General features: G+C 38.9%; 2 protein-coding genes across 3 annotated transcripts; both read right to left on the bottom strand.

Moving 5' to 3' along the window:
* Nucleotides 1-28: 28 nt before the first annotated feature.
* On the bottom strand, nucleotides 29-14,688 carry LOC106837655 (caspase-13). Of its 2 annotated transcripts, none has more exons than XM_014851324.3 (9): nucleotides 14,595-14,688; nucleotides 12,434-12,688; nucleotides 8,638-8,747; nucleotides 7,713-7,886; nucleotides 6,286-6,520; nucleotides 5,294-5,419; nucleotides 3,988-4,097; nucleotides 2,357-2,460; nucleotides 29-641 (listed from the first exon to the last, which is right to left on the bottom strand). In XM_014851324.3, the coding sequence occupies exons 1-8, from the start codon at nucleotides 14,599-14,601 to the stop codon at nucleotides 2,362-2,364; spliced, it is 1,116 nt and encodes a 371-aa protein (XP_014706810.1). In that variant the 5' UTR covers nucleotides 14,602-14,688; the 3' UTR covers nucleotides 29-641; nucleotides 2,357-2,361. The 2 variants fall into 2 exon arrangements, with proteins under 2 accessions (XP_014706810.1, XP_014706811.1); XM_014851325.3 differs by having other exon boundaries at nucleotides 12,434-12,685; nucleotides 14,595-14,653.
* A 1,324-nt stretch (nucleotides 14,689-16,012) lies between these two features.
* Nucleotides 16,013-26,790, bottom strand: CASP1 (caspase 1). The gene is made up of 10 exons (XM_014851328.3): nucleotides 26,687-26,790; nucleotides 25,784-26,050; nucleotides 23,421-23,483; nucleotides 21,576-21,691; nucleotides 20,760-20,936; nucleotides 20,099-20,333; nucleotides 19,554-19,697; nucleotides 17,121-17,230; nucleotides 16,537-16,640; nucleotides 16,013-16,113 (listed from the first exon to the last, which is right to left on the bottom strand). The coding sequence occupies exons 1-9, from the start codon at nucleotides 26,691-26,693 to the stop codon at nucleotides 16,542-16,544; spliced, it is 1,218 nt and encodes a 405-aa protein (XP_014706814.2). The 5' UTR covers nucleotides 26,694-26,790; the 3' UTR covers nucleotides 16,013-16,113; nucleotides 16,537-16,541.
* Between the last annotated feature and the right edge of the window lie 1,073 nt (nucleotides 26,791-27,863).

Below are 27,863 nucleotides of genomic sequence, written 5' to 3'. Positions count from 1 at the left end.
CATAATACACAAATGCACTGAGGTTACATCATCTTAAACCAAAGCCCAATTTATTTTAGACAATTGCCAAGCTCTTGCTAAAGCATAAAATTTTCCCATATTGTAGAATGTGCAAAGGTCTACAAAGAAAATAATTGACAAGAAAATTAATTAGCTTGTAGTAGCAAGCAAGAGAGGTATACAGGAATAATTTGCTAAAATCATAATAGTTTACTGAAGGACAAAATGAGCTCAACCTATGAAATTACTTAAGTAATAAATTAGAAAACTTCTTCTGGATCATTCAAGACTCATGGTTTGATGAGTGTACAAATGAGTAGCTGACCGATTTACAGTCCTCATCTCCAGATAGGTAACATCTCCTCTCACCCTATTGTTGACGGCAAGTCATAGCCAGTTCTCTTCACTCAGTGAAGTGCAGATATTCTATGAGTCATAAAGCTAGAAAATCTGGTAGCTTCTTCCACTTCTTTTCCATTCACCCACCATTTTAATTGATATTCTATTCTCTATTAGAGGATCCAAAAGACATAGTTCATTTGTTTCCACTTTTGTTGAATAGCAAAAGGTTAACTACATGCGCTGGACTGGACAAGATGCTTCTTAAAGCTAATCAAGAAGGCTTGGGCTGCCTGTGTTTCCTGAAGAAAAGAAAAAGAACACAATATCAAAACAGTGATCCCTAGAAGCTTTCAATACACCCCTTGTCATGATTCTTCTTCCATTTGATTTTGCCACTTCCCTTGGATTCTGTCTGTGACCCTTGTAGTCTGTTCACTAAAAAGTGCTGAGAGTGATCTCTGCAAAATCAAAGTTAGATTATGTCATTTCTCCATTCAAAAGCATTTAAGGGGTTTCCTATCTCATTCAGGATAAAAAGTTCAAAACATTTACAACATGGTCACCAAAGCCCATTCAATCAAGCTTCTCACCATTTTTCTGAATTTGTCTCAGCCATTTCCCACTCTCGTTCCCTTCCAGTCCACTGTCATCTTGTTATTCTTTAAACATGTTAAGCACATATCTGCCTCTAAGCATTTGTACTTGCTATTCTCTGTGCTGGGGAACTTTTCCTTCATAGACCCACAGGATTCCCTCCCTCACTCTCCATTCTTTGCTCTGATTTCATCATTATCAATTCAAAGAAGCTTTTCCTTAATCATCTAGCTATAGCAGAACAACATCTATCTTTTTATGTCTCTTTAGTCTCCTTTACTTTTCATCTTAGCTCTATACCTCTCTGAAATATATTTACTTGTTTGTGTATTTAGAGTTTGTCTCCACTCACTAGAGTATGAGCTTTCCGAGAGTCAGGGCACCGTTAATTTTGTTCACTGGTATATTCCAAGAATCTAGAACAGAACCTGGAGCATAGTAAGTGCTTGAGAAATATTAGTCAAATGAATAAGTCAATCCCCAAATGTGCTTCTATCAGACTAATGAGGTATTCAAATCTGTTCTGCTGAAGTATCTATGGGATTATGCAACCTGGGTGTCAGAAACCAGGGGTAGGAGATGGTGTGGCAAATATTTAGAGTATTGAGGTAAACTTTACTATAAAATATAATTTTAGTTATGTTTCTGGGAGAAAGATTAATAATATGCTCATACTATAGTGTTATATAAAGTTGTTATGAGTGAGTGAAGTAATTGTTGGGTCTAAACTCAATGTACCTCTTCTAAGATATTTCACCCCCCAAAAATTTAAATGTTAACATGGGTGCTTGAAAAAGTTTCTTGGCAGTAATTGAGGATCTCAGAGCAGATTCTGAGTGTTCTGCGATCTGTAGTGTGAGAACAGTCAGGGAAACAGAGTATTCATCAACACAAACATTACCAGGATATAATTTATACTATCTGGCAATGGTAGCTCAATGTCAATAATGTGATACATGCATCCGGGGACCAAAGTCATACTTTCTCTACTGTCAAATCTTCTGTTTTCTAGTTTTTCAGGATCTGAGGCAGTATTTGGTAGCTCAATGTGTGTGTGTGTGTGTGTGTGTGTGTGTGTGTGTATGAGAGAGAGAGAGCAAGAGAGATGAATATAAGTAATAGTGGAAGCATGAGTACATTTCCATTTTAATAATTGCTACCATGTCCTTCCTTGTTTAATACTTCCTGTCTTGGTTTGGCTTACCTCCTTGATTTACTGGTTGATTGATTGATTGTGGAGGTGGAGGGGGATCCAGATGCATATAAGTAGAGTAAAAAATAGCAACTAATCACCAAACTATGTCAACAAGGAATACTAATTTGACCACCCAAGTGTTCAGCTGTCATTGGTCATTAGACCTCGCCACCAATATTACTCTCCCATTTATTTGACTTGCCGACAATGACTCTTGAAACTTACTGTTTTCAGTTGCCAGGAAAGAGGTAGAAATATCTTGTCATGGATTGTCGTTCAGTGGTGGGCATTTGGGTTTTAATACTTGGTTTTTCAAATGACTGTTGCACCTAAAATCAAAAAGAGGCTCTAGATGAGACCTTCCTCATATGCACTCTCAGAAAACATTTTGCGCCATAAGCCAGAAAATTATGGGAATGAAGAGGGCTCTTAAGGTTGATGGGACCAAGCCCATGGATGTTCCGGCTCCCTCCATTGCTACCCTACCTCTTAGAAGTGACACCCCAGTTCAGAATATGCTCTTTATCTCAAAATAAACACCTCATGCCTAACCCAAGACCTTTAAAATTCCATTTCTCCTATTTTCTGTTTCTGATCTATAGCTCTGACGATCAGTTATCCCTTGGGGTCTGTTCATGAGAACTGGATCCCAAAGATCTTCTACCTTCAATCTCCACCAAGGCTAACTCCTCAATTCAATAAGGTTCAAATTCCAGGATTTTGTCCTTAAGCCTGAATAGTGAACAACTTTTACATCCCCACCACCAAGCTGACCTCTGAAGTCTTTGGCCACGGACTGATCAATGTGATTGTATTTGCTCTAGATCCATTATTTCTAGTCTTTTCCTAGGAAATGCCCTTGAAAATGCAAAGTTTAAATCCTATTCATCCAACGGGACTTAACTTCCTAAGTTTCTATTCACAGAAACACTGACGCATGTTATGATGCAATCTACAACTGACTAAAGATATATCCCTCTTTTCTACAGGAGTGCTCCTGTCCTCTATGGTTTCGAATTTAAAAATAACCACATCCTCCCATGTTCTTAATACCAATGCTTTTCTCCCTAAAAAAGGGAGGAGCACCTATTCATTCATGAATGTGTTTATTTATTCAACGGATATTAAGTTGAAGTGTTGAGCAAAGTCCTACTTTCATGAAGCTTGCATTCAAATGAGTAAATACAAGTAAAAACCAAACAAATGAAATATATATTGAATGGGTGGTGGTGAGAGCTATGGAGGAAAGTAAGCTGGGAAGGAGCAGGGAATAAGGAATGCCCTGAGTTGGGGAAGGAGTATCAGGTCTTCCCTTCTGGACTGCTCCATTCAAACAATATTTTCTCCTACATTCTCTTTTACATGTCCTAGGTCTTTTTCTTTATGGATCCTATCAGAATCTATAATGAAACATTTGTTTGTTGGCCTACATCTTTAGTATCCATCTCTCTCACAAGAATGTAAGTCCTAGGTAACCTGATGTCACCTGTGTCTCATTCACCCCTGCATCTCTAGGAAAGAACTCATTACCAGGTAGAACACCCAATACATATTTATTTAATAAGTTAAGCAATGAAAATTAATTCAAAATACTTTCCATTCTTTGAATGGTAAGAACTTATAGCCAATAACATACAAACTTGCATTTTATATTATTTTGTTCTCTTTTTATCTCATCCTGTGATGTATTAACATCTTCTTTCTTCTAAGTCAGATTTTAAACACCCGGAGGACAGAAACCAGGTGCCATTTTCCTTTTGTTTGCCTGACAAAGTCTGTCATAGTCACTTGAAACACAAATAATAGTAAAGTCTTCCTGAGCAAATAAATGATTAGGAAAGGAAAGAGAAGCTTACCTTCCGAAATACTTCCTCTACATGACAGCACCAAGAGTGTCTTTGGAAGCATGTGATGAGTTGTGTAATGAAGAGAGATCCCTTTGTGATGTCTCTCCAGGACACATTATCTATGAAGATAGGGAGTGGTAAGCCTTGGGCTGTGGCCTTCACTATTTTTTTGTTTACATTTTTGATTTTTTGTCTTTAACGTAGCTTGGGAATTATCTTGAAATATTTAGGGGAAACACTTATAACCTTACATTAACTCATCTTCCACAGAGAGAACATGAAGAGCTGGCAGAGGTTAAACTAAAGGGGGGGGGGGCTCATTGGCATTGCTGGAGATTGCATAGTGATTGAATTGTATTTTGGGGACTGACTTTCTACTATGTGCCTTATGTTCATTTGCTTGGCTTTGAAAAGAGGCTTGACAAGTAACTGGAATTAACTCATTTTAGAGAGGAAAGAATAGCAGGTCAGAAGGATTAAAGACTTTTCCCATGTTCACACAGGTGGTTGTTTAGATTATATGCCATGTGGTCTTTCACAATATAATAAACAAAATAGGTAAACAGATCCAAAGGAAACTTTTGGAGGGGAAGGATATGTTTATGGCATAGATTGTGGCAATGGTTTCACGGGTATAGACTTACCTAAAACACATTCAATTATATACATTATACATATGTACAGCTTTTTGTATGTCACATATCTCCATAAAGTGATTAAAAGAAAACTTAAAAATTTGCAAATTAGGAACACTCAAATATAGGGCTTCTTAAGATGATTACCTAGAGGTCAAGACTGTTCACCTATTTTTAGGCCTACTAAGCCTCATAGTTTCTTTTCTATTTCTTTTAAAAGGACATTCACATCCCTGCTGGGGCATGCAATGGCACAACTCTAAATGGCATCAGATGGGAAATATGGATAAAAGGGCTTAGAGTTTATAATTTGAGAAAGGGCAGCCAGTCCCGGGACCCCGGACTCTACTCAAAATGTTAAATGGATTTAATAGAAAGTTGAATCTGTCATTTGTTTTTAAATAGTGTATGGTGAAGGGGGTTCCTCGTATTAGGTTGTTTTAATGTTTGGTATACGTTTGACTGTAAAGTGCAACACATAATGAAAATACGATTTTAAAAAGTGGAAAAAACCAGAATCTCCATCTCCACAAAACAGAAAAGGTAAAATGTAAAATGTATTGACGGCCCTCAAAATTTATCTCAGATCATTGCTGCATAGAGCCTATCTTGATTTTCCAGAATCCTTCTGAGGTGCCCTCAGACCCACAAACCCCTGTCTGCAACTGAAAGACACATACGTGGGGTCGAGGAGCAGAAAGCAATGAAGTCCTTCTCTACGTGGGTCTTGTAAACGGCGTCCTCCTCCAAGTTCTCAGGTGCCAAGGCTGCTAGACAGTCACGGATCCACAATTCCCCACGATTTGCTGTAGAGACATCAACTTGTTACACATTGTGTGCCTCCCTCAGTGTGACTATCACAGTTGCCCACCTCATTCCTTTTAAACGTTTATTCTAACCAGTTTCACACACACACACACACACACACACAACACTTTGCCTCTCTCTAGTGTTTTTGGGCAATGTGCCATCTAATAGTAAGAGCATCATGTCAATAAATAGTTACAATGGAAAGAATCTATTTACTAAGAAGAGTAAATTTTAAAGAAACTGGAGGAATCCATTTGAGCGAAGAAGTTAAAGAACTAAGGAGTTAAAACCTTATCTGCATAATTTCATAGTTTAGTTACTATTTTTTAGCTAAATTATTTCTGCTCTTTTCTTCTCAAACACTGCTTCAAAAGCTAAGAGGCAATTGGAAGTCAGAAAAAAAAAAGAAAAGAAAATTTTTACTGCAATTCCAACTTCCCTCATCTTCCTACTCATTTTCCTTTCAACAATGTATGAGAAAAATAAGGGTGCTGCTATTACATTATAGCCTCATTTTCAAATGAAATTCTCCTCAAGAGTGTCAAAATGTCTGTAAAACATTTACAAGTAAAGCTGTCGTTAAACTGATTTCGTTTCAAAGTTTGAATATTTTTGTTTTACTTTGATATAGGGACTCTGATAACCTCCTTTGCACTTACTTTAGATTAAATCGAATTGAAATTTCTTAGACGACGAGACAAATTCTCATAATACCAGCCCCCTAGATGGAATTTCCAAATAGTTTAGTTGAGTTTATTTACACTGGATGGGGTCCAAGATTTTTTCCCCTAGAAACAAAACATAGGTCACAATCGTCTGCAAACAGCTTCATGACCTTTGGATTTTCCACCTCAGAACTCACCACCTCTGCAGGCCTGGACAATGATGACCTTAGGTTTGTCCTTTAGACTGGGGCAGTTCCTGTTGTTGAATAGCCGGAAGATGGTGTCGTAAGGTAGCACATCTGGTTTTTCATCACTATGTGTTGTTCCGCAGATTCCATCCAGGATACCGTGAGACATGAACACTAAGAATGTGCTGTCTGAAGACCTGTGATCTTGGTGGGCAGCAAATTCCCGCAGCACTGACTCCATATCCTGAAAAAGACCACAAAGTCTTACTTTAACATGACAAACATTAAAATTAATCTAACCTCCTATTTATCACGAGCAGTAAAAGAAACATCTGTCATGTTCCAATCATAGTGCCTTCAAAAAGTGGTTGGTCGCTGACAGTTGTTTTATTTTTCTTTCTATCTTGGAGCACTGGGTTCAGCTGTTCGCTTGTGCTGACAAGAAGAAAACTGTCCTCGTGATACATATTGTATTTACTTATTGTCACATATTTTTTCCTTTCCATCTCTGTCTTTTCTCTCATTACTTAATAAGAGCCTTTCGTCATAAATGTATCATACCACTTTCCTTCTAAGACCCTTCCCACTGTGCTTAGAATAAAATCAGACTTCTGACAAATGTATATCCTCCCTCCCGCTGTCCTTCCTCCTGCTCTAGCCTCTACTCACGCTGGCCTTTCTGTGCTTCTCATGTGCTGGTTTCATATTCAGTTCAGATTTTTCACTTGTAGCCATTTTTGCTTGGAATGTATTTCAGTCACACCTTTCCAGAGCCATCTTGTTTCTTGGAGTCCTGTGTCAGCTCCTATATTATCTCCTCAAAAAGTCTTTTCTTGACCATCCCATCAAACATTATTACTCCCCACTTACCACTTAGCTCTGATGTTTCCTTTTTCCTTTTCTTTTCACTTACTTTTAACTTTCTTTTCACTCTTATAGAGACACATAGGTACACCAAATCTCTGAAATTTTCTGTTGGGCTTACAGCTTGATTACCCCCCCACCAAGTGAACCCAGATCAATGGGAGTTGGGAACTTCCTGTCTCATTTACAGACCTATCCCCAGTGCCAAGAATAGCCCCAAAACAAAGCATGGACTCAATATTTATAGGGCAAGTACACACTCACTAAATATTCATTACTCTAGAATTTTCTGGGGAATATTGGGCTGAATCCTAATCATCCCACTTTGGAAAAAAGAAATGTGTGGGTACACATGCCAATCCTTTTTTGTCCAGTTTTATGGAGCTGAGGATATTTGGAGCTCAAAAGAGACACAGATTTCACCTACCTAATGCTTTAATTTTGTAAACAAGCACACACACACACAGCTGCCTAAGGTTGTTAAAGCATCTGCCTAATATCATAAAGCAAATCTGTTAGTGGAGGATCTATGCTGAATGTATGTGTGTTAGGGATGGGTGAGGGGCCATTACCGTGGCTGTGAGTTGCTCTTTCACATCCACACTGTAGCCAAGATCCTCGAGCAGCCTCTTCATCCCTGAGAGGTCAAAGTCAGCCCCAGTCCTGAAAGGGAGATGGTCAAATTCTGTATTGCATATGATGAGAGCCCGACGAGTGCGATCCTTTTTGTCCTTTATTGGGTAGATCTGCAGGAAGTGGAATGCAGTGAGTTTGATTTACCTAACTCTCTTTTAAACCCTCATCCACCAATCACTGTTGCTTTGTTAAGGGCCCATATAGCTGCCCTCTCCCCTATCCCATACCAGAAGACACTGCCTCCCTCTCTCTGAAATGGATTGAGTTGACGGTAGAAAGAAGCACAAATTGGAAGTGAATTATTTTTCAAGAGCCCAGAATAAGACCCATTACGTGTCTGGGATGGTTACTCAAGAATCCTGAGGACGCTAGAATAATTCCTACCCTCTTCTTCTCCTCTCTTTTCTCCAGCTACTCAAATCTTTCTTAACATTCAAGATTCAGGTCACATTTAATAAAAACGAGGAGACATTTAGCTCCAGCTAAAAACGAATACATCAAAGCTCATTTGCCTCTGGTAATGTTATTATTTTGGTACTGTTTCTAACTTGTCAGCATAAGATGCCTTGCAGACTTCAATGATATTTTTTAAATATGCTTCACATTTAGGCTTTTCAAATAGAATGCACAGAGTTACTACTCAGTCGTGTTATCTTACAAATTTTTTGAGTCTATGACTACAGCTAAAATTGTCAGAAATCCCAAACAGGTAAGAGAACAAATAAGTGAACAAAGTGAAAGATCTGTATTTCATCACCATCCCCGCTCCTCCTCTCTGCAACTAGTGTTTTAAGAAATTGTGGAGTGAGTGAAAGTAATTGTTTCTCCCTCTTTCTCTATTTTATATACAGAGCACAGCACCTCTTCAGCCCTTTCTTTACACAGTCTCAGGTATTCTTCATGAGGACAAAGCTTGAGGGTATCCGTAGGTTCTGCTGACTCAGCTGGTCCAGCCGCAATTTCCTCAAGAGCTGCAGGATATATGAGATATACAGATATAACTTATGATATCTGCCTCTGAGATCCAACTATCTCTTAAGAATACTGACAGGGAAGGGATACCCTGGAAGAAGATTTTTTAACATGTAGGAGTTATAATTCTATCTAACTTCTAGTATAAGGGGATGTATTATGACTGGGAAAGAAGGAAGAAATCCTTGGTAGAGAAAGGAGATCCACTCAAAAATGCAATAACAGATTCTGATCATTCAGAGGAAAACACCTCAATGATTTGGGATCAAATTTAGCCTTTCCATATTCAGCAAAAACAGTTTCACTTTTTCCACTGGTTTTACTCCAGGACACTCACTCATCCATGTGGCCTTTCTGATGTCTTCGAGCAAGAGTATATTGAGTGAAGATTTATCAGAGTGCCATCCATTAGAAATATAATTGAATCGCATGTACAATTTTAAATTTTCTAATCCACATTAGGAAAGTAAAAAAGAAAGAGATGAAATTAATTTTGATAATATACTTTATTTAACATAATGTATCCAAAATATTATCATTTCAGCATGTGTTACTAGCCACAATTCAAGCACTTAATAGCCACAGGTGGCTAGTAGCTATCATCTTGGATGGTTTAACATCACAAATCCAGTCCTAATTCACACAACACATACAGACACATATACACACCAAACACGTAATAGAATCTTGAATCCTATACCATCCAAGTATTATTTTTTCAGCAACCTCAGTCTGAATTCTTAACCTTTCCAAAGGAGATAGGCTTCAGCATTTCCTCATCCAGTTGTGAAGTCAGCTATTTAAAGGAGACGTGCTATCTGGTAACCATAGTGCCGTATCCAGAGTTGAAGGGACAATTTTTTCTCAGAGATTCTAACATAGTCCTGGTGTCCTTGTCTCCAGAGTGTTGAACAACCAGCACTAGGTTTTCAACCAGTGTTTTAAAATGCAAGGAACAGAAATAACTCTTCCCTGTTGGAAGTTTGCTTCTGACTCATTCTGACTCAATCCCAGAGCAATGTGATATTATCCGACACTGCTTGCCCTCCTTTGACTGAGATTTCTCAAGAGACTGGGGAAGTCCAGAGCCCTCCCTGGGAGAAGGAAGGAAGAAGAATTCTTAAACAGAAATCACAGGAGAAGTTTACCAAGATCTGACATAACAAGAGTTTTGTCCATAAAAGGAATAAATCTTTCGGTTCAGTTACATGAACCAACCAAGACATTCTCTGATTTTACTTTATTTAAATGAGAAAAGCAATATTATCTTGCATACAATTTTCAGTTTTTATATTTTGTAAATATTTTTCTATTTCACTCATTTATTGCCATTAGTTTATAAATAATATTTTTTGATAAATATCTTTCTAAAAAGTATGCTAAAAAGCTAAACTCTAGAGATGCAGCAAATTGTAAGTGTTCAAGAACACCAAACTTTCTGAACATTTCTTTTTATAAATTAAATAGTGGCACACACTCTCCCTTCCTATTGCAGAAGATTCTGCCAATGTGAAGGCACACAGAGTCCTAGAGTATTCCCTGGGCAGAGGGTATGTATTCTCGCCAGAAGTCTCCTCTGTTTCCAGGTTATTTACAGGTTTGGTAAACTCTCTAACTTAACAAATGTCATCTCCTAATGACCATTATATGTTTATGTACAGATAGAGTGGTTTGCAGATAAAATTGGGAATTAAGATTTCTAACCTACATCTAATGGTAAAATTAGTATGAAAACGAATCCTTTCATTACAACGTAATAAATATTATAATGCAGTCTGCTGTCCAAGAGAGTTCCTACTAGCTTGGCAGCACAGCAGAAAGAAATGAGAGAATTAGGAGTTTAGATAAAAATTGTAACATCTAAATCTTATCTGTTACCTAATGAAATGCTCAGAAACCCCTTAAATTGATACAAAAAGGAAAGAGACTAGTACAAGGTAAGACAAAACCATCTCCTTGGCAGGTAGGAATTTCAGTAATTATCTCTCTGACTCAGTAACAGTCTTCGGCACATGGTACGTCCATATATGAGTTCATTAATAAACGGACAAATAGCTTGCATTCTTCCTGTCTCCCACTCCATTTCCTCAGTACTGCATTAGGACCTCTCGGAATTGTATCCATGTTCAACAGGTCTGGCCAGGGCCTTTGTATATTCTAATAGCCCAGCTCATCCAGCTTTCTGGCCTGCTGGGCCAGTGTCCGCTAGGGGTCTTGAGATTCCTCTGGAGGCTCCCTGTGCAGATGGATGCCAGGGAGCCACTGGACACTCCATGAGAGAGTCTATACCTGCCTCCTGCCTGCCACAGATTCTTCTGATGGGATAGGTCACTTCACTTTAATGTTTGTTGTGATCATGATCCTGGGATTACTAAAGTCATTGAAACCTCCATTACTTCAATTCTGATTCTCATTTGTTAAATTATCTATGATTTTCTTTTTTAATTCCAAATTATTTCCATCCCATCCTAGGTTTAAGAGAAAATCATAAACCTGCACAAAGACCGGCTTAAATATTAATGAGAACAGAGCCTAGGCCACAATCTTGGACATCTATGAGAGTAGCATGTGCTTTCACCTGGTGGGACTGTCCCTTCTCCGTAGAGAGGGACTTAGGGAAAAAGCTGATTTGCTATAGTGAGGTCTCTGTAATTTATACTGCCTTTTGTTTATTACTGCTTATTATTATTGATAAACCCTAGTATTGAGGGCTGGGATTTCAGGCTAAACTCAGCGAATTCAATCTGTCACTGATGAACTTGGGCCTGAGGATATTTAGGCTCTAGTAATATTTATAATTCAACCTAGGTCAAAAGCTTTGAAAGTTTTAATGTCTTAGACACTTAGACCTCCTCATCATATTTTGTAACTCACAGAAATCAGTAAGCACTGGAAAGGTCTAAATATTGAAAGCCAAATAATAATTATGGTAACTAATATTTATTGCATGCATGTACTTCATTTGTCTATGTATCCTCTATTTATTATGTGCCTGCTATGTACATGGCACTCTGATAAGAGGTGTTACTCGTCGGTGAAGAAAACAGTTATGGTCTGGATTAACAAACTTGGTGGATTATAGTCCTGTCTAATGAGACAGAAATGGGGATAAAAGTGGAATAGATTTGATGAGGAGAATTAAGTGTTTAATTTTACATATATTAGTTTTGTGCCAGTGGAATATTTGAGTGGAAATGTTGAATGCAGCTAGAGCTAAATGTATCTGGAGCTCAGAGGAGAGTTCTGGACAAGAGCTAAAATCTTAGGAGTTTTCAGCCTGTGCCTGTCATTATGTTCCTTGCCTCACAAAGCCTATTAAGAAGTGGCTAAAATTGTCCCCATTCCACAAATGCTGTGACTGATGCCTAGGGAGGTTAAGAAACTTGAATGAAATCACAGAGTGTCCAAAGTGACAGAACCTGGGCTCAGGTTCAGGTGTGCCTTACTACAAAGTCTCTACAATTAGCTATTTCTATGAGGAATCTAAAGGCAAAGACTCAGCTTCTTAGCTAATTGGAAATCTAATCCCCTCTCACGAGAGACAAGACAGCCTTTAAAGACAATGACAGATTTAATGAAAATGATACTTTAGTAATAGAAGCATGGGAGGACTATAGAGGACAGTGGAGGGGACTTGGAGCTAAGTAAACTCTGGAAAATTTGAAGTAAACGATCCCGGTCTTACCTTTTCTACTGATGACACTTCTGTCTATGTTAAACAAGGCTTGCCAAAGAATTTGACCTGCTTCATGGCGTCTGTCTCGCACAGAGTCCACCAAGACCCAGGGCTTGTCTCCAGGTTTGGCTTCATAAAATTTTTTCCTTTCCTCTTCTTTCAATTTCAGGACATCTTTTTCTACCAAGCCAACCGAAAGTCCAGTAATGAGCTCTTTGCCCACAGATTCCAAAGTTTTAAGTAGATTTCTCTCTTGTCTGTCTTCTGTCAGAAATACAAAGATTCCTTCATTTGTGGGAACAGCTTAAAGAGTTTTGCCCTGACTTTAAAGAGCTCCCTGTAATGTGAAATACCCCTGAAAATACCTTCTGACTATTTCACCGTCTCCCCAGCAAAGTACATACATCTTTCATTGTACCTGTAGCGTTCTTTCAGCCTATCAAATTCATACTAAGTTGTGTTTGATTCATTGCCACTTAAGATTTTTTTGGTAGCTTCTCATTTCCCTTCTGTGACATTGGGCCTAATGCTAGCTTTCTGGTCATTCACAGGGCTCATATTTCTCTTTCTCTTTCTCACAGTGATGATGATCCACCCGGAATGCATGCTTCAAGGAAAGTCCATGCTCTTACCCAAACTGTAAATTCCTCCCACTAGACTGTAGGATCTTTTCCCTCCTCTGTATTTAGTTTCCTTGGTAAAAGCATCATGCCTTTGAATCTACATCATTGTATCCACATCCCTTACCCACATCTTTATGCTTAAAATACTTAAAAGTACTTGTATGCTTCCTGAATACATGAATTAATGAATAAGTGAGTGAATGCATCTAGAGTCCTAATACTTTACATCTTGTTTCAATCAAAATTGAGAACTGAAAATAGTCTGATGACTAAACTTTCAATATGGTAGATTAATTTGATGCCAGGTTAATTTATTACTCTCTGAGATAATTTGAGTTTTTATAGGGGAATGTAGAAGTCAACATAATAAATCTTTTATTTTAATACCACAGATACATTTTGGACATATGGTATGGATATGATAGTTTATGGGAAGGCAAGATATCGTGTTAATTACCAATTAATTCTTAGGGAATTATCCATTCTATCTGGATATAAGGATAGCCTTGACACAAAATGACATTTTCTGAAAAAAAAGTGCCAGAATATTGAAGAACAACTTTGGCTCAGAAGCACCAGGCTCATTGTCCCCATTAACTTGAATTATTCTTTCAATAAATGCTTATTGGGTAATGATTATGAGAAAGAAACATGGAAATTACCAAGCATGAATAAAAAGTTACCTAATATCAACTAACTTAATAACAGCTAATGTCTCTTGCCCACTTATCGTGATTAAAAAAAGAAACACAGGAGGCTGGCTCGGTGGCCTAGCTGTTGAGTTCACATGCTTCGCTTGGTTGCCCAGGGTTCGCCAATTTGGATCCTGGGTGCAGACCTACCCACCGCTTGTGAAACCATGCTGTGGCACGTGTCCCGCATATAAAGTAGAGGAAGACGGGCCCAGATGGTAGCTCAGGGCCAGTCTTCCTCAGCAAAAGGAGGAGGATTCGTAGCAGATGTTAGCTCCCAGCTAATAGTCCCCAAAAACAAAACAAAACAAAACCTGTGATAGCCAAGAAATCCAAGAAATACTGTGCTCCAGTAGTTAGCACCAGGGCTAGAAAGAAAGGGGGGAAAACTGGAGTCACTTTAAAAAGACTGAGTGTAATTCAACACAGGAGCTGACGAAGGGGGCAGGAATTCAAAGCCTCACTCATCTGATTCTGGGAGCAGTATTTATGACCCTGACCAGGATGACTACTTTGGAATCAAGAGGAAACCGAGAAGATTTCAGAGTACATATAGAAACTTCCAGAGTTGTCTCACACACAAGTAACTTACTCTATTTGTCTTTACCTTCCCTTTGATTGCTAGAAGCTGAAAGAAAGGAATTAACTTCTTCCTCGATCTGAGATAGCTGGAGACAGCACTCTCCTTCAGCATTTCTCAGGCAGTGTCCCCTGATTCAAGTTACACAAAGCTAACAAAGGGAAGAGTTCAGCCGGCACACTATTGGCTCACTTCCCTTTTGTTATTTCTGCCTGTCACAGTGTTTTCTAAGACCCAAGTCACTGACTCCTAGTCAGAAAAGGACCCCCACTCACCAGCCATAGGTAACAGCCTCAGACCCTTCCTGCTGCCTTGAAGAGAGCCACAGGCTTGAAAATGAAAGTTACTGGCTGTTTCCTTAGCACAGGGGGAGGGGCCATCTAATCATGAATTGTGAAATTACTGCTCAGAACTTCTGGGTTCATTGTTGGGAAATACCCAGTAGTCCGCAAATGAGTTACCCAGTCCTTTAGGAAGAAAAGTTTCTTCCTTTTGGAAGAAAAAAAATGGAAATGACAGAATATTGTCCTATAAGTTGGTCCCTCTGACTGTTTTTTCCTTCCTTTTCCTTCTCTCTTTTCACTGCCCCCACACCTCCTTCTCTCTGTCTTTCTGATCTCTCAGCATTTTTCCTTTGCTCGTCCAAAAGCACATCATGAAGAAGTTAAAACTAACAAGTCTCCTTTCATTTCCGGATAAGAATGACCCAAATTGCTTCTGTTTCCTGTTTTAACTGTGCCGATCCTGATGATATCATCCGCTCCCTGTCTCCCTGTCTTCTCAATCTTTTACTGGAGATGATTGCTGAAGGAGCCCTGGTCTCCACTCCCCTCATGCTTTTCTTTACCTACCTGAGCCTGCCTCAACATATAATTTTTACTGACGGTGACTGCTCACTTCCCCTTTTTGATTTTCTCTGAACAAAGAGTCATCATACAAGCAGTCTCAGGCTGCTGTAGAATGAATGTGTGATAGTACAAAAGACATATGTCTGGAAGAACAGTTAGTGAATGTGAAAAAGAATAACTGTGATACGTTGAACTTTGACGGTGTTCAAAACGTCAGAAGTTCATCTTCACTTTTAACAGTTAGGATTAGAAAGCGCTCATACTTACAAGTGGAAGGGTAGTTCTTCCAGTCTTTCCTGAGTCTAGCATTGCTCAGTGTGGGATTTCGGATTTCACTCCAAACTCAAGATCTTTGCATCATGCAGGGACATTATTCTGCGTACAACACACTCTAGTGCTTATTGATAGGGTGTCATGTCTTGTCTGCTAAATGTTTCACGTTTGCTGACTTGTCTTCTCAATGAGACTGCAAACTACTAGTTGGAGTTGAATCAAAATTACTTTGTATCCCTGAAATGCCTTAAGGAAGGATAGAAATATGTAATTTCTGGTAATGGCTTTGTGAATAGTGAACTCTGGAATGTTAGATAAGTCTGTTATCACATTATCTGCCTTCTCTGCATCTCTCTTGCTGAGCTCCAAATTCTTTGAAATCAGTTACCTACTGTGACTTGCATCTGTATTCTTAAAGCAGAAAGTCTAACAAATGGCTTCTAGAAAGAAAGAATGGTACTGTTAGCCAGTTCAACTCTTCTGGATCAAGTCTAAAAACTCTAAATCCATTGCCTGCTCCAAATTCCAACCCTTATCTTTTCAAAGTGGTAAAAAAAAAAAAAATGACAATCTTTTATTTTTATTTCAGATTTATTGGAATATTTAAAGAAATATCTATTTACTACAGACATAATTCCAAAAACAGGTACGGAATGACAGAATTCCTGGCTTCCTACAGAAAAAGGAAATAAAACAAACATGAAAAAGAATTCTGCCAAAAGAAATGCAAGTTATAAAATCACTCTATCCATGGGGACACACACACTCATAGAAGGGAAGAGCCCATGTTATGTCTAAATATCGCCCTGCTGAGGAAATGAGGAGGAACATCTAACCGAGCTTTCCTTACCTTATGGCCACCACTCCACCTACATCAGCTGACCCTGAGAAAGGGCCATCTAACGCTGCAGAATTTTGAGAGAAGAGCACTGCGTTCTGCACTGAACAGTAGAAAGGCATCCTTTAGATATTTCCTATTGCTTATACTAGCCATTGAGACCTTGACCAGGATGAAGTTTCAGTATTCTTCTCCCGACCTTGCCCCACCTCCCACCACACACACACACATCTATCCATAGACACTGATACCACGTACTTATTTTAATATCCTGGAAAGAGGTAGAAGCGTCTTGTCAAAGTCACCCTTTCGGCGGTGGGCATCTGTGCCCTAGCATCTGGCAACTCAAATGATAATCGGACCTAAATGGAAAAGATAGTCTATAGATTGTTCTTTTATTAGCAGAAGAATCTTCACTTAAGCTGGAAAAATTACAAAGAGTATAGCAAAATAAATCATAAAAACAAAAAGGCCGTATATCTGTAAGAATCATAGCAACATGCATACGTATATATCTGGTCATAAGTATGAAATGACCAGACTTTTTAAATCTGCTGCTGGATCTAATAACTCTGGACACAGGCATATTGGAGTCCAGTTGTTCATCTATTCACAGCAAGTGAAGAGTTAAAATAAATAATTGTTTTCTAAAGGTTGTTTTGTAGATCATAACAGGTTGGATCTGGCTTCCAGGTTTGCTGATTCACCAAAGAACCTCAAAGCTCGTTTGGAGAGAAAGGCATTTTTGGAATATAAACACACCCAGTGCTGCTCCCTACATTTCCAATGGGAGTAGTCAAACATGCACGGATGTGGAGTGCAAGAAGCATCTAGAGTCTTACCTTTCGGAAAATTTCCTCCAGATCACAGGACCAGGCATATTCTTGCAAATTTTCAATGAGTTTCTCAATGAAAACAGAGCCCGTTGTGGGACTTCGCCAAGAAACAGTATCTGTGAATAAAGCACATTCCAAATCTCACACAAGGCTCTTGCCTGGCCACAGAGGTGGAGTCCTAGGAGTTCCATACCAGCTGAGGATCCCTGTTGAGTTCAAGCTGTTTCCTATACACTGTATGCCATTTTTTAGTGAATATATTCAATGTTCGGTGAGTATTTTTTACTGATACTCAATAATTGTTAAGATCATATGAATTATGCTGTGCATGGTGCAGATGTTAGGGTAGCACAGCTTCCGAGTTCAAGGAGTCGCAAATCTAGTAGAGAGGGAGGGAAAGGCAGAATGGGGTAGAGGGGAATGATTGGGCCTTCGGGAAGAAACACCTGAATGTGGATCTCAAGATTGTTACTAACTGACTTGATTTAAGTTAATTATACATTCTGAAATGCAGTGGCCTCATCTACAAAGAGTAAGATGATAATTTCTGGTGCAAAGAGATATTTGAAGATTAACTATATGTTACAAATGCCTGGGAGAATATAGGGTATGTAATACTCAGTCTATACAGTGTAATTATACTAATAACATTTCAACTTATCTACTTTATAAATAATTTAATCAAAAATCAATTAATTCTGACCATAAGGTATTTAGACAAAGAAAATTTTAATTGAATATGAAAATGGTACCGACATAAAAGAAGTACAAGGCTAGAAGAGGCTTAACAGAGAAAGATCATATTCTATTGAAGGACAAAACAGACTTATGGAAGAGAAATACTGAAGAATGGTATTAATTATATAAAAAAGTAGTGGCATAAAAGTCACGAGGCCATTTTAAAATTATGCAAAGAAATATATAAGAAAGAAGTGGTATAAATAGCTGTATATAGAACCAAACTTTTTAGCCAATAAAAATGGTAATAAATTGTATAATAATAATAGATTAAAATTCTATTTAAAACCACAGCTATCTTGTGAGGCTGGTTCCAGTTAAAGGGAGTGGATGGGAGAGAGCGTGGAGGCAGGGATCTCTAAAAGTTCTTTGTGAAATTGAGGGAGTGGATGGTCACTTTTCTTCAGGAGAGCTCTGTAACACAGTTGGCTTTAATGCTAGAGCATGCGGAGGTAGGTTTACTAGGGGAAGCTGAAGATAACTGAATAGAGTATCTAAGAATCATCTTGAAAGGAGGGGCGAGGAAAGTAAAAGAAAAGGAGACAGAAATCAACAAGATGGATGTAAAGAAGCTGGGAGCCTACAAATGGCTATACAGCCAGAAGTAAATCTCTTGAGGAAGGCTGGCATTAAAGGATTTTAAAGAATAGTTATGTTTAATACTAACATTTCCTAAATACACTTAAGCTGTAAATGCATAGGTTTTTTGCCTAGTGTCATTGATTTTGAGCACTGAAAAAATCGTTGATTTCTACATCAAGACATGGTCAACACAATGCAGAACCAGGTTGTCTCCTGAGAGATAGTATCTCATTACAGAAAATAATCTGTAAATTAAACTGTTTGAGTTGAGGCAAAGTCTTAAGACCAGAGGCAATCAAGAGAATGAGAATGCTCAAGAAATTCCAAAATGTAGTGGATGAAAGAGTTCAAATGACTTTTATTTAAACGCTGAGATGAAAAGTTACTCAAGGCAAAATGTTAAGTTACAAAGTGGAAACATCTTGAATAATAGCAGTCGTTTAATGTGTTCTTTACTCTGTGCCATGCTCAATATGTTGGATATATTGTCTCACTTAATTCTTAGAACAATGGTATTTGTATTCACATATATCAGTGAGGAATTCAAAGAAAGCTCTGAGAGGCTAAATAACTGGAGCTAGTTTATAAATCCTAAATGGCACCGTCAGAATATAATCAGCCGTAGTTTTAATCCAAAGCCTGGACTGAAAATCATTCAGATTTCTTGTTTCATACGCTCCATACTTCTAGTTGAAACCACTTTAACTTAGGGACTCAATCAGACTTGTCTGCTTTTCTGCCTATTCCTATCCCTTCTATAAATCCTACCCTTCTGTAAATACATGACATCTAGGCATTGGACTGCTGAATCATCCCGAGATCGTGAACCTTTACTATATGGAGTCAGATTCTAATTTACTTCAGTGTAGATGCTCTTCTATTTATCCATCACAGTTCCAGGTAAATATTTTGCACCACGGGAGTTTAGTAGTTACTGATTAAGTAAAAATATATGCACATTTGGTCTCTGTGGATAAGGGACGTTGAAGGTGTAATGAGGGGAAGATTTAATTTTTTCTTTAGAAGTCTCGCGAACACAGATATCCATTCTCTAGTGGGTGGGTCTGATTTGCTGCGCCAGTAACACCCACAAAGACCTCCTACACAGGCACTCATTACCTGGTGTTGAAGAGCAGAAAGCAATAAAATCTTTCTCTACATGGGCTTTCTTAATGGCATCATCCTCAAAATCGTCTGGAGCCAGTGAGGAGCTACTTCCAGAAGTTCCTGTTGAGTCTTTTAACCACACCACCCCTTGATTCTCTGGAAAAACAAAATTTGGTTTCTCATTATTCCAACAGTCAAGAGAACTACTTTCTCCCCATAAATCTCTGCTCAATCATATTTATTGATTTATTCATCACTATCTTTCATTCACGAGCACATACACACATATCTTTTCAACAACTCATCTCTCCTAACCCTGAAATGAATTCTAACGGCATCCAATCAAAATCTTAAGACAAAAGTCCTATCTTTTTAGTTGAAAATGGAATAAATTGTCTACCAACCAGTTATACAACTCACAGAAGTTTCAATCTTGTTTGGTGACAATGGTATACTTTGATATTAAGGAGTAGACACAAAAAAACTGAAAAATCCTGGATACATAAGATGAGGTCAATCCTTGAATGTCTCATGTTCTAACAGACATCAGCACTCACCACCACGGCAGGCCTGGATAATGATCACCTTGGGTTTGTCCCTCAAATTTGGACAGTTCCTGGTGTTAAAAATTTGAAAGATGGTGTTGACTTCTAATACATCTGGGACTTTCTCAGAGAATTTCTTCCCACAAATGCCTTCTCGAATACCATGAGACATGAACACCAGGAAAGTGCTGTCAGAGGACCGGTGCTCTGGGCGGGCAGCAAATGCCTTCAGCTCTGTAGTCATGTCCTGGAAAAGACCATACCCCTGATTTTAGACAATGTGATTCATTATCATGGCACCGTGGGAATCCAATAAAAAGACACTTAAGGAATTCCTGGGTGATATAAAAATCAATGGAATGCAAAAGATAATTGAAGTCTCAATTCAGAGAAAGGTAAAGAAAGGGTTATAGAATGCTATCCAGGGATTTCTAGCAGAGAGAAAGGAGCATTATTGAGTTGATAGAACACTTCCCAATTAAAAGTTTCACCAAACTCTCCCTAAAAGACCCTACATTAGAAGGGGTCACTGTAGCATGCAGCACCCTCCAATGGCAAATTTAGATTCTAGACTGTCAAGAGATTAAGTTTCTGGTGCTACAACCAAGCTTTCTAACATTCTTTAGGAATATGAAGGATATGACCATTGTCTCTACATTATGATGGACCTTACCAAAGCGGTGAGATTTTCTTTCACTTCCACACTGTAGCCCAGACCTTCTAGCAGCACCTTCATACTTGCAATATCAACTTCAGCTCCAGCTCTCCTGGAAAGATCGTCAAACTCTGTGTTGCAGATAATGAGCGCAAGCCGTGTGCGGGTCATCGACTTTCCCATTATTGGGTACATCTGTAGGAAATGCAGATTGGATGAACAGACTTGTTCTTAAATAAATATTCATCTTGATTGTTTAAGACAACTTCTCCTCCCTTCGTCCTATCCAGAAACCAAATCTCATGAACCATAGATAAAAACATGGATGGGGAATGAGTCCTACTATGGAAGTGGAAATGGAGTTTTCAAATGTCTGATTAGCAGCTGAGCACTTGCTTTAATTATTTTTGAGAGGTAGGATTGTGAGAAAAAGCTTTGAAGCCAGAATGATTAATTTTTAAAACTGACTCCTCAACTTACTGATTTGGCCAAAATATTTAACTATCTGTGCCTCAGTCTCCTGGTCTCTAAAATGAGTTTTTATGAAGTTTCAAGGTGTTACTGTTTGCAACTTGCTTAGAACAGTGGCTGATTATATTAAGCATTCAATAGATGCCATTGTTGTTATAATTATTTACTCAGGGAATTGCATGAAACTTGGAACTTTCTACATAAGCCTGGGATTCTAGGAGATAAGAATCTTTTATGTAAGGGAAGCAGCAGGATGATTTTCCAGAACCTCTCAAGGAAATTGGCTCTAAAAAAGAGCCACTGCACTTCAGGATTGCCTCCAGTGTGTCTTTCATCCCCATCCTTGTGTTTTGAGAACAGCACCTCTGCTGACTTTTCTTTCCATATCCTTTCGACCACTTCTGGTGAACAAAGCTTGAGGCTCCCTTTTGGCCCTGACAATGCAAGCTTAGCCAGGTCATCCGGCATTGCCTGAAGAGCTGCAAGAGACAAGAAACTTTATGAATAATGGCATCCCTGTGTGTCCCACTTAGTGTTCCTCACAGCATCATCTGTGTATAAAGTCACAGAGGAGGAAATGAATCCTTAGGAGGACAGCCTGTGCTGGTCATCAGCACTGTTGAGTAAGTCATTGTTAATAGAACACATTCCAAGCCAGAGGAGATTTCCAGTGGTGTGACACAAGAATCTACCTTCATCTCTTAGGATCAGCATTTTTATAAATATTTTAGATTAAAAAATAGAGAGTGTTTCAAGTCCATGCATGATAAAACTCTCAGAAAACAATCAACATGTCAGATAAAATAGTTAATTATAAATTTATTTTCAATGATTTAAAGCTTTTGGTAAAATTTAATGGAGGTAGGTCTATTTTAACATATTTTTAAATGCATATGTTTATCTATCTATTTATTTGTTTTATTAACAGGCATGAGAGTAGGCATTAGAGAGATTTAAAGAAAGAAAAGAAGGAAAAAAGGAGGGAGGGAAGGAAGAAATGGCGGGCTTTTGTCCTGTCCTTTAAGATCTCTCTACAGTGGGTACATATGGGGAAGAGGAGGAGGAATATTTTCTCTGAGTTAGCACCTGGAGGAGGGCTGCCTGCTAATGAAGAATGTCCATTTTAGAATTTTCATAAATGAGAAATAAATTTCTATCCTCTCTGAGCCATTACAAATGTTTGACTCCGTTAGAGCATTGCATACCATCTTAACTGATACAAGTGTGTGTAGTGTCATTTCCATCCCTAAATTTTGGGCTATCTCTAATTTGATGGTGGAGATTCTTAATACCTATTCCTTCGTAACTCATATATTCATGTAAGCTCAATAAAAGCAGGAAATTTATTTGTCTTGTTCATTACTCTCCAAACAGTCCATAGAACAGGGTCTGTAACAGAGTAGGCATATCTGAATATTTTTCTAATGGCTTAGTGAGTAATAGTAATCCTGATGAAATTATTCAGTGAAATAGTCTTTTAACAAATACTTATTGCATGTACGTTCAGAGCCAACTTCTGTTACATGTGATCCTACCTATGCATAAGTCAGACATGTTTAATTTCCTCATAAAGCGTAAAGTCCAGTGGGGGAAAGGATGCGTTTATTTAAAAATGACAAAAAAAATTGAGCGAGAGTTGTGGCTGTAGAATCATAGGGCACTGTAAGAATAAGGGTTCGGAAACACAGTAGTAGAAGTAGAAATGGAAAGACAGATTGGATTTGAGAGAGGAATCAATAAAACTTGGCCACTGCTTGAATATTGAAAGTGGGAGAGAAGAAAGAGCTGAAGATAATTTCAGGCTTCTGGTTTGAATAACTGGCTAATGGTGGCACCATTAACTAAGATAGGGGAAACTGGAGGAGAAGCAAGGTGATGAAGGGTGGCAAGTTCAGCTCTGGGCATGTATAGATAAAGGTGTTTATGGGAGATGTGGGTGCATGTGTTCAGTAGGCACTTAAATAGTGAAATGCGGCACTCAGGTAGTCAGGATTTGAGACACAGATTCAGAATTTGTTAGTATAGGCATGGTAGTGAAGCTGTAGGAAAGGCTTCTGCTAAAGCAGAATAGAGCACAAGAAAAAACCATAGGATCAATCCATGAGAGTTACCCATAGCCACCTCATCTTAGGTTCATCCTATGAATCTGAAGCTAAAATCATGGAAGATGGGGTTCAAAGAATTTTATTGCTTTGAAAACAGTATTACCTGGGAAGGAATGAACCACTGCTTGGGAGTCTTGTGTTTTAAGAAAATTTCCAGATTGTGGACCTGAGGAAAGATGAAGGAGATTAAAATAATTACTTGTGATCTCTGAAGAATCTTACCCCAATGTGTTGAACACTCTGTATGAAAAATGCCTTCCACAGGCCTTGATCCTATTCAAGATATGACTTACCTGGAGCCACATTCATCACAAGGAAACAAAAGCCTCTGCACATGAATGACTGAACTTTAACACTTGGGGCAGAACCAAAGTGCCGAGAAGTGAGTTTCTTGATTTCTACTTTCTAAGATGAAAATGGAATTGAGACAGCATCAGCTATAGGATCAAGTATTACCTTAATATGTGTGTTTCAAGGTGACTCTTGACAGGACTACTACTACCTAACAGGTGTGTGCAAAGTGAAGTTGTCTAACTCAGAGCTGACCTGGACTTTGGAGAAAACTAAGAAGAAAAAGCACTTGGACAATTAGCCTTGCCAAGTTTTATCACAGCAGAAAATGATGATGAGGGGTGCCACTGGCTTACCCCCTGTCAATGTTAAGTAAATTTCCTAAGTGCCATGGAACGGGAAATTGCTGGAGCCAGGATATGAACACAAATCTGTCTTGACTATCAATCTTGAGCTCTTAATCACTAAGATACTCTGCCAGCCCACAAAAGGTACTGTACAGTTGTACATGTGACAGGAGACCTGAATACAATCTCTCTGTAATCTGCATTTGCCCTACTCAGTGGCATAAGCCAGACTCTGAGGAGGAAAACACTGGAAAGCCTCAGTTACATTATTTGGTTGCATAAACTCACTCAAACTTATTAATAAATTCTCTGGGGTGCTATTTATTACGATTATCAATTTCAGAAACAAGAATTAAGTTTAATTTATTTAGGGTTTTATAAAGATCTCAATACAGCAACATCCACCTTAGAAACTTATTCCAGAAACTTTAAAACTTGACATGAGCTAACAAATGAGAAATACTCCAAGTCTTCATTTTATGGTACCTATTGAAGACAGGATGTCTATAGGCAAAATATGGTCCATTTCCTTGCCCTAAATGGAGGATAGCCATAGGATGTCCCACAAAACTTCAGACCCAAGGCATAGGCTGCAATTTGTCCCATCTTCCACTCTAGACTGCTGGACTAAATTAACCATCAATAAATTCAAGAACATTTTCTGGAGGAGGCCTTGTTATAGCAGTGGCGTGCATGCCAAGAACTTTCTTTTAGACCTCTCCCATTAAAGTACATTCAAATATTACATCTAATTATCACATTCTATTGCTCTGAAAAAATTGACAGATAGATGAGGAGACAAAGCCATGACAGCCCTGACTGCGGAGGTATCACCTGACAGCTAGAGAAGCAGACTCCAGGGGTTAGAGTTGCCACAATGGGGTGTACAAGTGCTGCTAAAATTCAAGGACTATGAGTTGAAAGGAATGGGACACCAAAGAATAAACTTTGGCTATTATACAATTATTCTAGATCCTGATTGCTATTGATTGATTGTCTTTGATTTGGGGGAGGGGGATTAAATGAAAAAGTGGTATCAAAAGAAAAACAAGAGGTTTATTACCCATAGATGAACACAGAAAACATTTGCTACATCACTCAGACAGGCATAGGCTTCCCCTAATCCCTAGGAAAAAAGACTTTCTGCTTTCAAAGAACATCTTCTGAATGGCTTTCAGAAATGCAAAAGAACCCAGTAGCTGAGATTCCACCAGAGCTCCCATCTTTGCTGCGTGGAAGGACTAAGGAACCATAGGAGGGGCAGCTCAGAAGCTTGAACCTGTATTGGGCCCTCAGGAGGCCTGGAGGTAGAGTGGGTGGGCCTCACTTAAAATCTTACTTTTATAGAGGCACTCAATTTATTCTCTGTGTGTTCCACCATCACTGAAATACTTTATTCCTCCTGGAGAGCAAAATTTTGGAAAGAATTTATAAAAGGTCTTTGATTACAGACCTTAAGCCTTCATGTCAGATGATTACTTAAGTTCCTAGGGACCCCTAGACTTTAACTAAATAACTGACTAACTAACTAAATAAATAAATAAGGTGCCTTGCCAGGAGGACTGGAGAATACAGTATGAAGCTTCTCAAACCGTTCTCATGAACTTCAACAAATGAGTTACCACATACCCAGGATGGGAAGTGAGCCTCAATCTAAAGAAGGCCACAGAGGCCAAAGAAACAAGAATCAAGAGTAAAAGAGCCAGGGGACATGCAATAAGGCCATTGCTATAGAAATAGGACCCTGAAACCAGAGGTAAGGAAGTTGTATGCACAGTAACATGACCGATGAACTATCTGAACTTTAGTCTGAGTCGTTGATCCTTACCTGAGGATAGGCCCAGTGTCTCTGCAAGGTGGGGGTCATCTTCACAAATGTGACCGATAAAAATTTGGCATGCCTGGGGCCCTTTCCGAATGACAGCATCAATCAAAGCTCGGGCCTTATCCATAACTGTAGCATTTTCATCTCTTACTTTCTCCATCTCTTCCTGGTTCAGCACTCTTTTCTCTAACAGTTCATCCAGCAAGCTATTTACTGTACCCGTGCCCACTGAACGGATAAACAGCCTCCTCTTTTCCTTCAGGACGTTGCCTGTTTGAAGAACAAGGATTCCTCACGTCACGAAACAGTCTCATTTTCCTCTCATGTCAGCAACAGGGAATAACCTCCTTTAGATTTAATCAATAAAATGTCCCTCTGCACAGTGCAGTAGTCCTGAGGACACCCACATCTCCTACTCTTCCCTCAGTCTTACCCACACGTGCTCACTGAGTGGCTCAAAGACTCAGATTCACTATCTCTACATAGTACCTGAAAACCAGGGATCATCCTGACATGCCCCCTGTTTATTCAACTCTGCATGATAAAATAATGAAACCGTGAAAGCCCATTTCCTTTGGGGACCACAGCTGCTGGTAGCCATCTTGTTCCAATTCTGCACTTTCCATCAGACTACGACATATAAGAATTCAGTTAATATTGCAAAATGACAGCAGGAGACCAGTAAAACCCAGTTCCTTTCTGGCCCTTGCCCTTCCTATGTAAAGACCGTGAAAGTCTTCGGGCCTCTTCCCTTCTTCCCTCTGCTCTCCTTCCTTCCTCTCTTACCACTCCCTCGGTTCTGCTCACTTAAGCAGTCACAGAACCTAATTATGGCTTCCAAAAAGCTGTTCCTTCCAAAACTATTTCTTCCCCAAAACGTGTCCTTTCAGACAGTAAGAAACTCACCCGCCATGGCTTCTCCCTGTCAGCCTTGAAGTGCGGTGTGAAACTGAAAGCCTGTTCCACTTTCCTTTTCAGCAGGGTGTATACACATGTTGCGAAATACCCACTGTGCATGTATATGCTTGACTTTATTTGTTTTTCCCAAAGAACTAACCAGATTGTTGAATCTTAGCATCAAGGAGTGCATCCTTGGGAAACTTCCTTCACCCACACCTGGATCGGGTCAGGGTAGGAAAAGGCGTGGGGCTTGGAGAACAAGAAACGAATGAAAAGTATGTATACAATTAAACTCACACAATAGTGAATCTCTCATTCACTAGAATGTGATCTAGAAAAGTAACTCATCTTTTGGTCTCTTTGTCAATGTGGGCTGCTACAACAAAATACCACATACTGGGTGGCTTACAGGCAAGAGAAATTCATTGCTCACAGTTCTGCATGCTGGGAGTCCAAGATCAGGGTCAGGTTGGGTCCTGGTGAAGGCCTTTTCCTGGATTGCAGACTGCCGACTTCTCGCCATGTCCTCACATGGCAGGGCCTTTCTGGGGTCTCTGTTATAAGGCCCCAACCTCATTCATGAGGGTTCTGCTTTCATGATTGGTTCAAATCCCAGAGGCCACATATCCGAATACCATCACCTTGGGCATTAGATTTTCGACATATGAATTTGGAGAGGACACAGACATTCAGTGTATAGCATTTGGAGAAGCTGGAACACTGTGACCTGTACCGTCATGCCCCAAATCTAGACTGTGTCCTAGAAGCTATGTGTCCCTGTGAAGCAGTTCCATCCACTTTTAGGAAGGAAATATTTTTCACCAGGATCAAATCTTTTCTAACATAATGCTTTTCTTTTTCAGGTGGCTCTGTTTTGAGGGACACTGTAGAAATTAAAAGCTCAGGTCCTGGACTAAGAATGTCAAACTTAGCATTTTAACTATCTGTTCTCAAGCAAGGTATTGAACTTTCCCATGCTTTGATTCCTCTATCTGTAAAATACTTTCATTAATAGCACATACCTACACAATTTTGATCATCAAATGAGATAAAATGTATAAAATGCATAGAACATTGCCTGACATTTAGTAAGCACACAATAAGTCATGTTATAATTGTTATTATTATTTTTTAAAGATTGGCCTTAAGCTACCATCTGTTGCCAATCTTTTTTCTTCTCTTT

This window comes from Equus asinus, chromosome 20 (assembly GCF_041296235.1).
Source record: "Equus asinus isolate D_3611 breed Donkey chromosome 20, EquAss-T2T_v2, whole genome shotgun sequence".
NCBI lineage: Eukaryota > Metazoa > Chordata > Mammalia > Perissodactyla > Equidae > Equus > Equus asinus.
This window is presented reverse-complemented; position numbering and strand designations above follow the sequence as displayed.